General features: G+C 42.1%; 1 protein-coding gene across 1 annotated transcript; it reads left to right on the top strand.

Moving 5' to 3' along the window:
* Window positions 1–231: 231 nt before the first annotated feature.
* Window positions 232–13335, top strand: LOC141675170 (uncharacterized). The gene is made up of 7 exons (XM_074481883.1): window positions 232–343; window positions 1052–1122; window positions 1325–1621; window positions 2635–2998; window positions 3201–3313; window positions 3526–3556; window positions 13021–13335. The coding sequence occupies exons 2-7, from the start codon at window positions 1069–1071 to the stop codon at window positions 13167–13169; spliced, it is 1008 nt and encodes a 335-aa protein (XP_074337984.1). The 5' UTR covers window positions 232–343; window positions 1052–1068; the 3' UTR covers window positions 13170–13335.
* The last annotated feature ends 398 nt before the right edge of the window (window positions 13336–13733 follow it).

Below are 13733 nucleotides of genomic sequence, written 5' to 3'. Positions count from 1 at the left end.
AGGTTAACTTTTTAAAAATTGGAATTAATTGAGTTGGATAATTCCCCTATAAGAAAAGTCCAAGTTACATTTTAATTCAATTCAAAGCTCTTTAATTTATGAGGGCTTAATTATGAAAATATTTTACAGAAACATATAAATCAGGAAGCGTCTCCTAGAATTCTCTCTGAGGTAACTAATTTTCAACTTTTAAAAAGTTATGTTCCCGAACAGTCACAAATATACTTTAAACATACATGTACTACAGTTTTAGTTTAAAAATTCAAAGATTTGGCGTATCTTGCATGCAATCATATTCGGAAAAATATCATATCGTCGAAATTTCGCAGAGAAAAAACTTAAGGTAAGAAATCTTATAAAGTGTTTGCGCTCAACTTAAATGTTCTTCCAATTTACACAGCAACAGCACACATACTCGATATAGAATTTGCTTTAGTTTATTTGTTTTGCTTGAGTTTTGATGTTTTTTTGATTAAGATCCAATTATCCTTGTCGTACCCAAAAAAACTTAAGCTGGAGTTATCAACAAAATTTAGGGGTGAGCGATAATGGACCCAGGTTCGATAATTTGGCCTATTCCATGAGGCTTACTTGAGTACATAATAATTGGATATAAAAATTAGTGGTAATTGGTATATTAATCTTGAAATTATATGAATAGGAAATTATAAAAATTTGGTGGTAGGTTAAAGATTGATTGTTTGTGTATTTAAGAGTTTCTGGTTAGGAATCATTTCAATTTATGTTAATTGTCTATCTCAGTATCTTTAAATTTTGAGCAATGATTTATATCCAAAAAAAGTTCTAAAATAACACATGTCATTTTTTTATTAGTGTGATACATATTAATACATGAGGAATCCATTTTATTTATGAGGAAGTATTCAATAGGATAATAACAACTCATAATTTGGGAACGGTTTTGGGAACGAATTTTGGTACTCTAGCATTTCTCTAAAAAAAATCCCTTGGAATCCGCATAAGCATTAAACTCTTTAAGTGCTCATTGTTTAGACTTTAGAGTTCTAATAGTATCTATCTGCTCTTGTAGATTTGACAAAAGAAATTATGGTACCAAGCAATTTTTGGGAACGTATGTCGGAGTTGGCAGAAGCTCACAAGGTGATTTACATGTTGAAAAATTTCGGAACAGTTCAACTTGCAGCGTTTTTATTTACTTCGTGAAATTATTCATTTGCCGTAGTTAAAAGTGTACTATTTCCATTATGTTGGCAGTTTGTACATTTAACCAGATTCTACTGTATACTACAATAATTCTAAAAATGTAGCATCTTCTGAGGCATGTGATTGTTTCAAATGGCAGAAAGAGAAGCAGAGACTTAATCTACAGATTGTAAAACTACAGGAAAAACTCCAAGTTATGCAGCGTTTAGAACTGGAGATAGAACAAATGAGTAGCAGTGTTGAAGACCACCTGATACCTATTTTTGAGGGAGGAGGCGAGGATGTGGATGCCAATAAACAGATAGAGTGCCTAAAGGAAAACCTGAAGAAGAAGGATAAACATATTGAGGATCTTGAGGAATTGAATGTAGCTTTGATCATCAAGGAGAAGAAAATCAATGACAAGCTCAAGCATACTCGAAAATTATTGATTGATGTAAGTTTTGTTTTATACTTCTTCTCTTAATGTGCATAATTTTATCTGAGGAATTGAATGTAGCTTGAGATTGGGTACATTGTTTGTTATGTTTGGTCCAGGTTTTAGTTTTGTAAGTATGACAACGGTCCAGTACACTAACCCGGCACGAAACTGACCCGTCACCCGAAATAATAACTAGTGTTTAAGTATTTGAATTGACAGATTAAAATAAATTCTTCATTAAAAGACATAAAATTTCGAAATATTCTTTTAAAATTACTTATCAGTAAGTATTTGATTTTTATGTTACCGATCTGAATCCCTTGAAAATTTTGAAATCCGCATTAAATTGACCCATGACCTTGAGTCACAATACATGTTATATCATTTATCTCTCTGTCTACCATCTAGTATTAGCTGGTTTAGACACCATTAATATTCTTCCTAAAATTTTATCAACCAACACATAACCACCACAAAGAGCCACAAAGGGAAACACATAATATGGTAAAGGGTAGTGGAAGAACAAAAGGGCTTAACATGAATAAAGATCTGTCACCTCTTTACATTTGTGCTGCCTCAGATACATTTTTCGACTATCTGCAGTCAATCTCTCTACCACTGAGCTAAGAAACAGACTTTTTTTGACTAGTGCCAGAGGTCTGGAATTTAGGTATAATTACTTTGGTTCCGCTTTTAGTTGAACGAATACTACTATAGATATCATATAGAGAATATGTTTCTTCTTCTTTTGCATTCAGTCATATAGACAATTTTGTGATGGCAGTGTTGTTTCTTTTTCTTGTTTATATCATTTATAAGAGGAACTGCATATTTCATCATATGCTTTCTGCAGCGTCAGTTCTTGTTTCGGTCTACTTGCATGGGTTGACCTAGTGATCTAGTTTTGTTTCTTTCCTATGCATCGTATGTGTGCCACTCTTGATTAGTTGCAGTTTCTTAGTCCACTCGCATGTTTGCGTGTATACTACTCATATTTTATTTCTTTTTTATGTATTTCTATTTTGCAGAGTTGGAAGAGGAATGGAAATGCATTCAAAGGGGAGGGAAAAAAGGGTTCACCTGAAACGGAAGATGAATCTGAAGGAGATCACGAGGAAGCAGATGGCAATGTGCATGGAGAAAAGGAAATTGTAAATGGTGTATCTAAAAACTCTGATGAAGAAAACCCTAAGCGGGCCAGAATTGAGGAAAAAGAGACTGATACTGAAGCGACTAAAAAGCGCAAAAGAGTTCCCTCAAAAAAGTCATCTGGGAAGACGAATTATGCTGAGGATTCTAAAACCAAAAAATCTATAACGGTGAAAAAGTCAGGCCAGCCGCCGAAGAAAGCGTCACCAACACCAAAAAAATCTGCTTCCAAGGAAAAAGCTGGTAAGAATTATTTATTTTCATTTTCTGAAGAATTTTGGCTACTTTCTTGCCCAAGCAAAGGTCGAACAGATATCAGTATTATACTTCATATGTATTATTTATATCAAATATACTTCATATGTATTATGTGGAAACTCTTGAAGTTTCTATTATTAAGTAGATAAAAATCATTTGCGCCCTGATATTCTTTTTCCTTTTCAAGGTACAAGATTCGTGAAAGGACAGGAGAAACCTAAAGCGGAGAAGTTAAATCCTAGTGACCATGTGCTTAAGAATGCAATTTGCGAAATTCTCAAGGAGGCGGACTTCAATACGGTAAGGACATATAATTAACAATCATCCCGAGGTTGGTAATTTAATACTCACAGGCAGTCATTGTGGCAATGTGGCTATTAAAGTTTTACATTAAGCTCTAGATCTTAAAAACAGCCAACAGATTAGCATTTCTGCTCTGTTATATTTTATTTGATTTACTTTAAAATAAATATAGTCTCTGATGTGATTCCTTACTCCTTGGTTGCTTGCAGACCACCTTCAAGGATATTCTGAACCAACTTGGTAAGGTCTAACAGTTTGATATGTTCACGTTTAAGTTTTAACTTCCATATTATTGACAAGCTTTTATGGGATGTGTTGGATCAGGACAAGACGACCCAAAGGAATTATAGTTAGAATAATCACAATACATTATGTAAAGCCCAAGAAGGCCCAGATTGTAAGGATTGAGCCCATTTGGGACTTAGTATAAATAAAGGACAACAATCCCATTTGAAGGGGTTGGCTAATTAAGCAAAGAAGATCATCTCCTAAAAATATAGACTAATAATAATATTATTGGTACATCATTTGACGCTAGAAGGAGCTTTGCTTTAACAAGATCCAACCAGAAGATGATTGTAGAAGAGCTTGATCCGGGAACCGCCGGACCAACTCAGGTAAAGAAGTTGACGGCAGAAGTTGCCGCCGACCCCTCGACCCACGACGATCGCGAGCTTCCAAAACAACCGGCATTGAAGCCGAAGTGTTTGTTCCCTCCACCTGAGGCTCCTCCAGAAGATCAATTTCTAGGATTGAAGGACTCTCTCCAAAGGGACAGAAAAAGAAAAGCTGTGTCAGACCAGCGTTTTAGAGTTCAAACATCTAAAGGAAAAAAAGTTCTCTCGAGCGACGTTCGGCTACATTTGGAAAAGAAAGAAAGGCTAAAAGCCCAAAACCAAGGAAATCCGAAAGATTCCCTTGATTCAGATGAAGAACTCGAGTTTCTAGAGCGCGAAGCTCAGAGATTGCAGGCTAAACTTGAGCGAAAAGTGAGATTCACCGTCTCCGTCGAGAGCTCCAACAAACTACAATTCAAAATGAAGGACAAGATGATGAATTTTATGATGAGGATGATGCGGAGTACGAATATGAGCCCTCGGCGGAGTCAACATATTCGCAACCTCGCGAACGTCGACAAAGGACAGTGTCATCTGCCGATGTCTCACATCAGACAGAATCCACAGAATCTATATCTCACGAGGAGTTCGCTAAAATGCAGGAAGAAATCGCCCAGATGCGTACCTTGATGAGAAATCAGGCAGGGTTTGAAACCGTTTCTGAGAGCCCCCTATCGTTAGTGCTTGAGAAGGCGCGCATCGACAGGACGTTGAAAACGCCTGCTCTCGATCATTTCGATGGATCCTCGGACCCGTTAGCATTTCTAAATACATTTGACGGTCGCATGGCTTTCTTCGGCCACTCGGAGATCGCTAGGTGTCAGTTCTTCTCCACTTGCCTTCAAGGCACGGCTCTCCGATGGTACAGTAACTTGCCACCTCGGTCAATCGACTCGTGGACAACTCTGAAAAGCAAGTTTCAAGCCCGATTTTCCAGCAACTACAAAGGAATCAAAGTTACTGCATCCTTGATGACAATGCATCAACGCTCCGGCGAAAGTCTCAGGAGTTTTCTAACCCGGTTCAGGGAAGAGATAGCAGAAATTCCAGACTTAATAGAACAGATGGCTGTCAATTTCCTGACAGCGGGCATCGATAAGTCTAGGCATGGCCTACTTTTAGGATAGATCTTTGAAAAAAGATCGAAAACACTACAGGCTGCGTTCCAGATTATAGAACACCGCATGATGCTTCAAGAAGCGGTAAGCTGTATACAATCTCCACGGAGGTCGTCAAAGTACGAACGACGCCGAAGCTACAGTCCACGATCCCCTGCGAGGGAAAGGCGCCGAGAGCGACGTAGGTCGCCCCCGCCTCGCACATCGGACCTCCCCCCGAGGGATAGAAGAGAAAGGGATTGGCAACCCCACAATCGGTCTGAAAAAGAGTTCACGAAACTCAATACTGAGAAAACGACAATTTTGGCGGTGTTAAAAATGGAACCGGACTATCTCCCTCCAAGACCCATGAAACCAGGAAGACCCCCAAGCTCCAGATATTGTGAATATCATGAAGACACCGGCCATACAACAGAGCAATGTTTTCAACTTAGCAATCTCATCGAAGGAAAAATTCGTCGAGGGCAACTAGTCCACTATGTGCAACACGATGATGAACCCAGACGTCAGCATCGAGGCGAAAACGACCGTGTAGTCGACGTTATTTTTGGCGGCGTAGCCGCCGGGGGTCTCTCCCGCAACTCTCGCAAGATTTATGCTCGAGAAGTCTTTAATGTCAATCCCTCGACAGCTAAACGCCCTCGAGTGAATCCCTCCCCCGTCATCTCTTTCTCTGATGACGATTATCGTCCCGGTCTCATCGAAGGTCATCAAGATGCTCTCGTCATCACAACACGTGTGGGAAACAATACGGTTAAGAAAATGTTGGTCGATAATGGTAGCTCCGTCGACGTGTTATATCACCATGCTTTTTCCCGAATGGACATAGGAGATCGAAGACTCGAAAACTCCCGAACCCCGCTATACGGGTTCACAGGCAATGAGGTTCACGTTGTAGGAACCATCGATATGCCAGTGCTTTTCGGTTCCCCTCCCTGTCAGATTTGGAAAATGGTCAAATTCCATGTGATTAGCGCTTCCTCAAGCTTCAACGCCATTTTGGGACGAACAACGATCACCGCGCTCCGAGCTATAACATCTATCTCCCACTTGAAAATGAAGTTTCCCACAGATTTCGGCGTGGGAGAAATGATTGGTGATCAAGTAACAGCAAGACAATGCTATCTAACCACCGTTTCTCCAAGAAAAAAGACAGAGGAAGAGCTAGAAGTCAATCAAGTACTAGATATCGACCCAAGAGAATTGGTTGACTCATCCACAAGCAATTCATGCTCCCCTCTCGAAGAAACAGAAGATATAGAAGTATTTGAAGGAAACCCAGATAAAACAACAAGAATTGGCAAAAACCTCTCATCAGATCTCAAAAGAGATATCACAAACCTCATTCGGGAATTCTCCGACATTTTCGCTTGGGTCCCGAGAGACATGCCTGGCATCCCAGAGACCACTGCTCGACATTCGCTGCACATCAGTAAAGACACCAGGCCTGTGCGCCAGAAACAACGTATATTCTCGGCCGAGAAAAGAGCAGCCATCGACCAAGAGGTCGACAGACTCCTCGACGCCGGTTTCATCGAGCCCGTGCAATTCCCCACGTGGATATCAAACGTAGTTCTGGTTAAGAAAAGCAATGGGAAGTGGAGAATGTGCATTGATTATTCAGATGTGAATAGGGCGTGCCCTAAAGATTTTTACCCTTTGCCCAATATCGACCAACTCATCGACGCCACAGCGGGAAATGAACTCCTGTCCTTTATGGACGCCTTTTCGGGGTATAATCAAATTAAGATGGATTCCCATGACTGGCAACAAACTGCTTTCATCACTCATAGAGGGGTCTTTGGATACAAAGTAATGTCCTTCGGATTAATCAACGCGGGTGCTACTTTTCAGCAGACAATGGATAAAATATTCTCTTCGCAGATAGGAAGAAACATGCTAATATACGTCGATGACATGATCACAAAGTCAAAAGCTACCTCCGACCACGTGACAGACCTTCGAGAAACGTTCACCAATGCAAGGGCAGATAACATGCGACTGAACCCGGCAAAGTGTTCATTCGGCCTTACTGCAGGTAAATTTTTGGGATTCCTTGTTACCCAGAAAGGCATCGAGGCCGATCCAGCTCAGACAAAAGCCATCCTAGAAATGAGCAAACCAAGATCCATTAAAGACTTACAAAAACTCACAGGGTGTATAGCCGCACTTCGAAGGTTCATTCCTCAGTCTTCAAAGAGATGCCTCCCGTTTTTCTCTGCAATGAAAAAAGCTTCCAGATCATCGCAGTTTGAATGGAACGAAGACTGTGAAAAGAATTTCACGGAGCTAAAGATGTTTTTGACAAATCCTCCAGTTTTAACACGACCCTTAACAGGTGAGCCGCTACGGGTATATCTCTCAGCTTCCGACGAAACGGTCGCGGCAGTATTGGTCCGTGTCAATGAGGGAAAAGATATTCCTGTATATTACATCAGCCACTCACTACGAGACGCGGAAACAAGGTACCCTCAAGTCGAGAAACTCGTATACGCTCTCGTTGTTGCGAGTCGTAAGCTACGCCATTATTTTCAATCGAGAGAAATCCATGTCCTGACCAATCTCCCTCTGAAAAGAATCCTGCACAAGCCCGACATAACAGGCAGGCTCGCAGCTTGGACCATCGAGTTAAGCCAGTTCTACATCGAGTATAAACCTCGAACGGCGATCAAGGCCCAAGTTCTCTCAGATTTCGTCACCGAATGCCAGTTCCAATCCAAGACGCACAAACCTGAAGAGGACCAGTCTCGTCTGTGGCTTCTGTTCGTTGATGGTTCCTCGACGTCCGGCTCTGGAGGAGCAGGGGTCATATTAATCAGCCCAGGAGGATTCAAAATTCAGCAGGCTCTCAAGTTCGGGTTCTCCACCACAAACAACGTGGCCGAGTACGAGGCACTCATTGCCGGTCTAAAACTCGCATCCGATCTCGAAGCAGAGGTCATTGACATATTTGGGGATTCTCAGCTGGTTTGCAAACAAATAAGTGGCGAATTTAAGACGCATAATGAAAGGATGGCCCGATATTTAACAAGAACACAAGAGCTTCTTAGCAAATTCCCTTCATGGAAAATGTCAAACGTCGACAGGGAGGAAAACCAGTGGGCAGACTCTCTAGCCAAACTAGCCTCTTCCAGTCTCCCCACTAATCTCAGCCCAACATACGTCGACATTTTGGAAACCCCCTCTATCGACGAAACATCAGTCAATCAAATCCAGGCTAGGTTCGATTGGCGCCAACCCTTCCTTGAGTACATTATTGACAACAAGTTGCCTGAGCATAAGTCCGAAGCCCGCACTCTCATGTTCAAAGCCAGGAACTACTGTGTTGTGGGTTCGGAGTTATACCGACGTGCCCTCTCTGAGCCTCTGCTCCGTTGCTTGTCTCCAGAAGAGGCTCTCCAAGCGATCGTGGAAATACATACGGGAATCTGTGGAGAACACCTAGGAGGAAAAACATTAGCCCTCAAAGTTATCCGACAAGGCCTGTTCTGGCCTACAATCCGGAAAGATTGTGAAGATTACGTCAAGAAATGTCAAGCATGTCAGCTACACGGAAATGTAAACCGTCGACCCACAACTGAGCTGAACTCTATTCTCAGCCCATGCCCCTTTTTCCAATGGGGAATAGACATTGTGGGTCCCTTTCCAAAATCCAAGAATCAGTGCCAATACATCGTAGTCGCGGTGGATTACGAAACCAAATGGGTCGAAGCAAAGCCACTTGCTAAAATACGAGAAAAAGAGATGATAGAATTCTTTATGGAATACATCGTCTTTCGCTTTGGGATCCCCAGAATCTTAGTTTCTGATAACGGCACTCAGTTTGTAGGAAAGCAATTTGAGGAGGCTCTGCTCGAATTAAAAGTCCAGCACATCAAAGCATCTGTAGCATACCCCCAAGCAAATGGACTAGCAGAGGTAACAAATAGAACCATCCTACAAGGCCTGAAGAAAAGAATTGAAGAAGTACCCCGATGTTGGGTCGACGAACTACCGAATGTATTGTGGTCGTATAGGACGACTCCCCGAAGTGCGACGGGCGAAACTCCCTTCCGACTTGCATATGGAGTCGACGCTGTCATACCTGTCGAGATAAGTCTCAGCTCACCACGGATCGACGTATTCGATCCCGCTCTATCTCTCGTCGGACTCCGCCTTCACAATGATCTGTTAGAAGAAACAAGGGAAGAAGCCCGAATGCGGATGGTTGCCCAACAAGAAAAAACTGCAAGGTACTTCAACAAAAAAGTCAAACCCAAAGACTTCAAGGTTAACGACCTTGTCTTAAGAGATTCCGCAGCGTCACAACCCACTGTCTCAGGAAAATTCAAACCAGCTTGGGAAGGCCCTTATCGGATCTCGAGACTTGTAAGCTCGGGGACCTATGAGCTTGCGCACCTCGACGGGAAACCCATCAAAAATGCTTGGAATGGAATTCACCTCAAAAAGTTCTATCAGTAATTTAATCTCAGTTGTAACTTGTTATCTTGAGGCAGTAAAATGCCATTTCAAAAACAAACCCTCGATATAATAGGGGTCGCTACAAGGTTATGATGAACAAATTTCTTTAACTTGGAAAAAGCACAGACTTTCACTCCTTTCGCTCCTTAATTAACTAAAAATAATCATTCATTTCTAAACAAGTGTTTATACAACCACTTCACGACGACGGTCTGGGCAATTAAATCTCTCTCATAATGTAAACACTCGACTACGAAGCTAACAAACGACTTAATGTTCCAAACTCGAGACAAATAGAAAGCAAAACCAGCCAATACGTAACTGCTTACATCATAGAAATAAGTTTAAACAATGGATCGCATACCTTATACTTCTTACAAATCCTGGACCACAGTGATTACTACACTTCTCAAGTTCTGGGACTTCCATGATGTTGGTATCAATAAAGCTCTTAAACACTTAAAAAATGTTCAAATTCGATTACAAAAATCACAGGGCATACCCTGCCTTCACGCGTTACCACCCTTCGATGCCAGGTCACGAAGATAGTCATCAAAGGCATGACCCTCGACGGCAAAACCAGCCTCTTCCATCCGCCGAAGGCATCGTCCATAACCGTCGCCCAGAGCACCAGCGATATCTTCAACGGCTTTCTCTACCTCTGTCTTCAAATCCGCATTTTCTTTCACGATCAACTTGTAGGAGCCATCCATTCCTTCGACCTGTCGAAGCAAGCCTTGGCGCTTGCCTTTTTCCTCTTCAAGCTCCTTTTCCACCTCGAGCAGTCGACCCTCGAGCTCCTGTATCCTCCCACTCGACACCTGCTCTGTAGCCTCCATCTCAGCAACCTTTTTCGACAGTGCAGAATTTGCCTTAGTCAAATCAGCCACCCTGTGCTCGAGTTCCGCAAAACCCACCGCAATCTTCTTCTTTTCCCCCTTCAAGGCAGCAACTTCAGCTTCGAGCTTGGAACAAGCCTCACCATCAACATCAACCTTGTAATCCTCCAGTATATGCATAAAATCGGAAAGAAACTGCAAAAAAAAAAAACAAACAAAAAAAAGGGGGGGGACATGAAAACAGGGTCGGCAACTATGACTATAAACGACCATGACCGAACATGAAAACAAAGAAACATGCACATTAAAAAGAAAGAGAAGGGAATGAACGTACCCTCCCAGCCCGGCTCTTACATCGATCAACAAGGTCCTCACGCTTCCTCCCATCATAAGTAACCAAGTCCTGAGGTAAGTTAAAGAGGTTAAGTGCCCTCAAGGGCACAGTTGATCCCCCCGTCCATCGCTCCGTGGGCTGAATCTCAACCCTCATCACCTCTTTCTTCGACCGAGGGTCGACGGTCTTCCCATAAACCCTTTCCCCGGCAGTGGCCACATCTTTGTTCACACCCTCGAACCCGACCCCCCGGCCTCCAACAGCCACTTCATCATCCTCCCTCCGAAACCGCTTTCGAGGGTTGCCCTCCACGCGGACAAGATCTGGAACAACCCTCTCATTGTCTTCAATTACCTTGTTTCCCTGCTCATCAAGCAATTCAATTGAAACTGAATGAGGAACCCCCGACGGTCCAGCCCTGGCCGCATCAGCAGGCTTCCTCGCAGCACGCTGCAATAACAACATCATTGCCTTGTCCATTCCTCCTCGAATCCCTCCGTCTAAAACCTTTTTAAGTGAGGCGCCTTCCACTACAAAGAAACAAACAAAACAATAAGTCAGCCATCCTATATATAAGCACTTACGAAAATTAAAATAAGCAAGAGCCGACAATGACAAGTACAAAAACTAAGTACGTAAGCAAAATAAGGGCAATAACAATTAATACATCCCCCTTACAATCGTGCATCCCTAAAAATCCAGAGTCCTTCAAATCTAAGTGCGTATACCATGTCCTCGACCCATGAAACTCATCGAGGTAGGCAGTATCGTGCTTCTCCATGTTATTTAAATAATCAATCGTGCCCTGGCTAACTTTCCCGCAAGGCTTTACAAATTCCAAGTCAGGACCCCCAACGTACAACCATTGCGAGTGATAACCAGAATTCGATGACCTAACACTAACAATCTTCATTCGTCGATGTCGGGAGTCGAAATATACTTGGCCACCATAGTATCGCACACCATAAATAGAGAAAAACAATTTCAAAGTCGGTGATCGACGCTTATCACAGAACAGCGCCACGAAACCACTTAACTGAGCAACAGAATTTGGTGTCAGCTGCCCTAAACCACAACCGATAGCCTCATACATCGTCAGGAAGAACGGATGCATGGGCATACGAAGACCAAACTGAAATATTATCATTGCAACCCCATGCATCCCGAACTCGGGCATCATCCAAACCCTCTCATCTGCTGTCGGCACTCGGTAACGGTAGCCGTTAGACAGGTCGATGTACTTCTCCAACTTACTCGCAGGGGGGTCAACGGTGATGTAATAACTAAGATAGTTTAAACTAGGTTTGCTCTCAAATTCGATCCTACCTAGTCGAAGACTTTCCTCGACCGTTCTATTCCTAAGTTCCAGGGTACGAGGACTTAAGGGTGGAGAGCGCATAGGACCTGGAGGCACCCCCCTCAAAAACTCATCGCTTCCTAAGAAATCAAAAGATTCACACTGACCTAGGTCCGGGATCTCTAGATTATCCAAGTTCAAAACAGACTCCTCGTCACCCTCCTCTAACGGTCGCTTCCCGGGGTCCCGGTTGGTGGCACTATGCGACGACGACGACGAAGGAAAGTCGGCCATTATAAATCGGTAAACTATAAACACGACCGACCCGCAGATAAAAAGGAAAAGGAATAGAGAGAGAGAGTAGACGACTTACAGTGCGAGCCCAGAACGCGCTGCAATCCCCTTTTAGATACCCGGAGAGGAAGTCGAAGAGGTTAGCCTGGAAACCTGCAAAAACAAAAAAAAACCTGGAAAAATAAATTCAAAAACACACATGAGCGGATATATACCTTCAAAAAAAAAAGCATTACGTTTAATTCCTTTCTTTTTTCGGACACACACATTTGACTCCTATCTCGAATTAACAGTTATTTCTTATTTTTCTTTTGCTTCGTTCGTTCGTTTTTTCACTAATTTTTCCCTTCATTTCATTATCCTGTCCGGTCACTAACTTTATTCAGGTATCAAGACAAAAACCTCGGAATTCAAAGTGCAAGGGTGGAGAGCACGAAAACGCAAATCTAAAGATATCGCGCAAAGCAAGGAGGGGGACTAATGTTGGACCAGGACAAGACGGCCCAAAGGAATTATAGTTAGAATAATCACAATACATTATGTAAAGCCCAAGAAGGCCCAGATTGTAAGGATTGAGCCCATTTGGGACTTAGTATAAATAAAGGACAACAATCCCATTTGAAGGGGTTGGCTAATTAAGCAAAGAAGATCATCTCCTAAAAATATAGACTAATAATAATATTATTGGTACATCAGGATGTATGCATGTCTAGTCTGTGACAGTACAAGATACTCTTTTTACAGTTGAGCGATTCTCGGATCTCGTACCCAGAAAAGCGTCTATAAAACGCATATTTTTGGATGAGCTAACCAAATTGGCGGACGAGGAGGACGAAGAGGCCGAAGCTGTTAAAGATGACAAACCGGATTCAGCTGCAGGGGAGAAAGTCTGACCGTGTATATGGGGAGTTCGCCATGAAGAGTAGTGTAAGTGGACAGCTATCGAGTAATCCTTGCAATCACATTCATAACCCTTCTCCTTTCAAGATATTTTAAACTACGTTGTGGCCAGCTTGTAATTTACGGAGATTGTTATAGTTGCTTTGAATTTTGGAATAGAAAGACTGGTCATGTTTATTATCTCTCTGCCTTTGATGTTAGAGGTATGGAATTTTTTGCCTGCGTTCCTTTTGTGGAGTTGCTTATCTGTATGACTTTGTACAATCTAATAGTTTAGAATGTTTATGTAAACCTATTGTAACATCTCTCTCTTCCCTCTTCATGTCAAACACCCTCTAGCTGTTTGCAGATTCAAAAGTTCAGATTTGACATTTGTTTGCGAGTTTTGAAGTAGAAAAAGAATGTGGATGTGAAATGTCAAATTTCTTGGATTTTTCTTTAACAAGTAATGCACTTACAATTTCTTAGAAAATTATCAAAAATGTACTTTTTTTAAGTTTTTGGGATTTTACTGTTTTATATAAATATTTGCAAAATTACGGTTGACCACCAAATTG

Source organism: Apium graveolens, chromosome 7 (genome assembly GCF_009905375.1).
Source record: "Apium graveolens cultivar Ventura chromosome 7, ASM990537v1, whole genome shotgun sequence".
Lineage (NCBI taxonomy): Eukaryota > Viridiplantae > Streptophyta > Magnoliopsida > Apiales > Apiaceae > Apium > Apium graveolens.
This window is presented reverse-complemented; position numbering and strand designations above follow the sequence as displayed.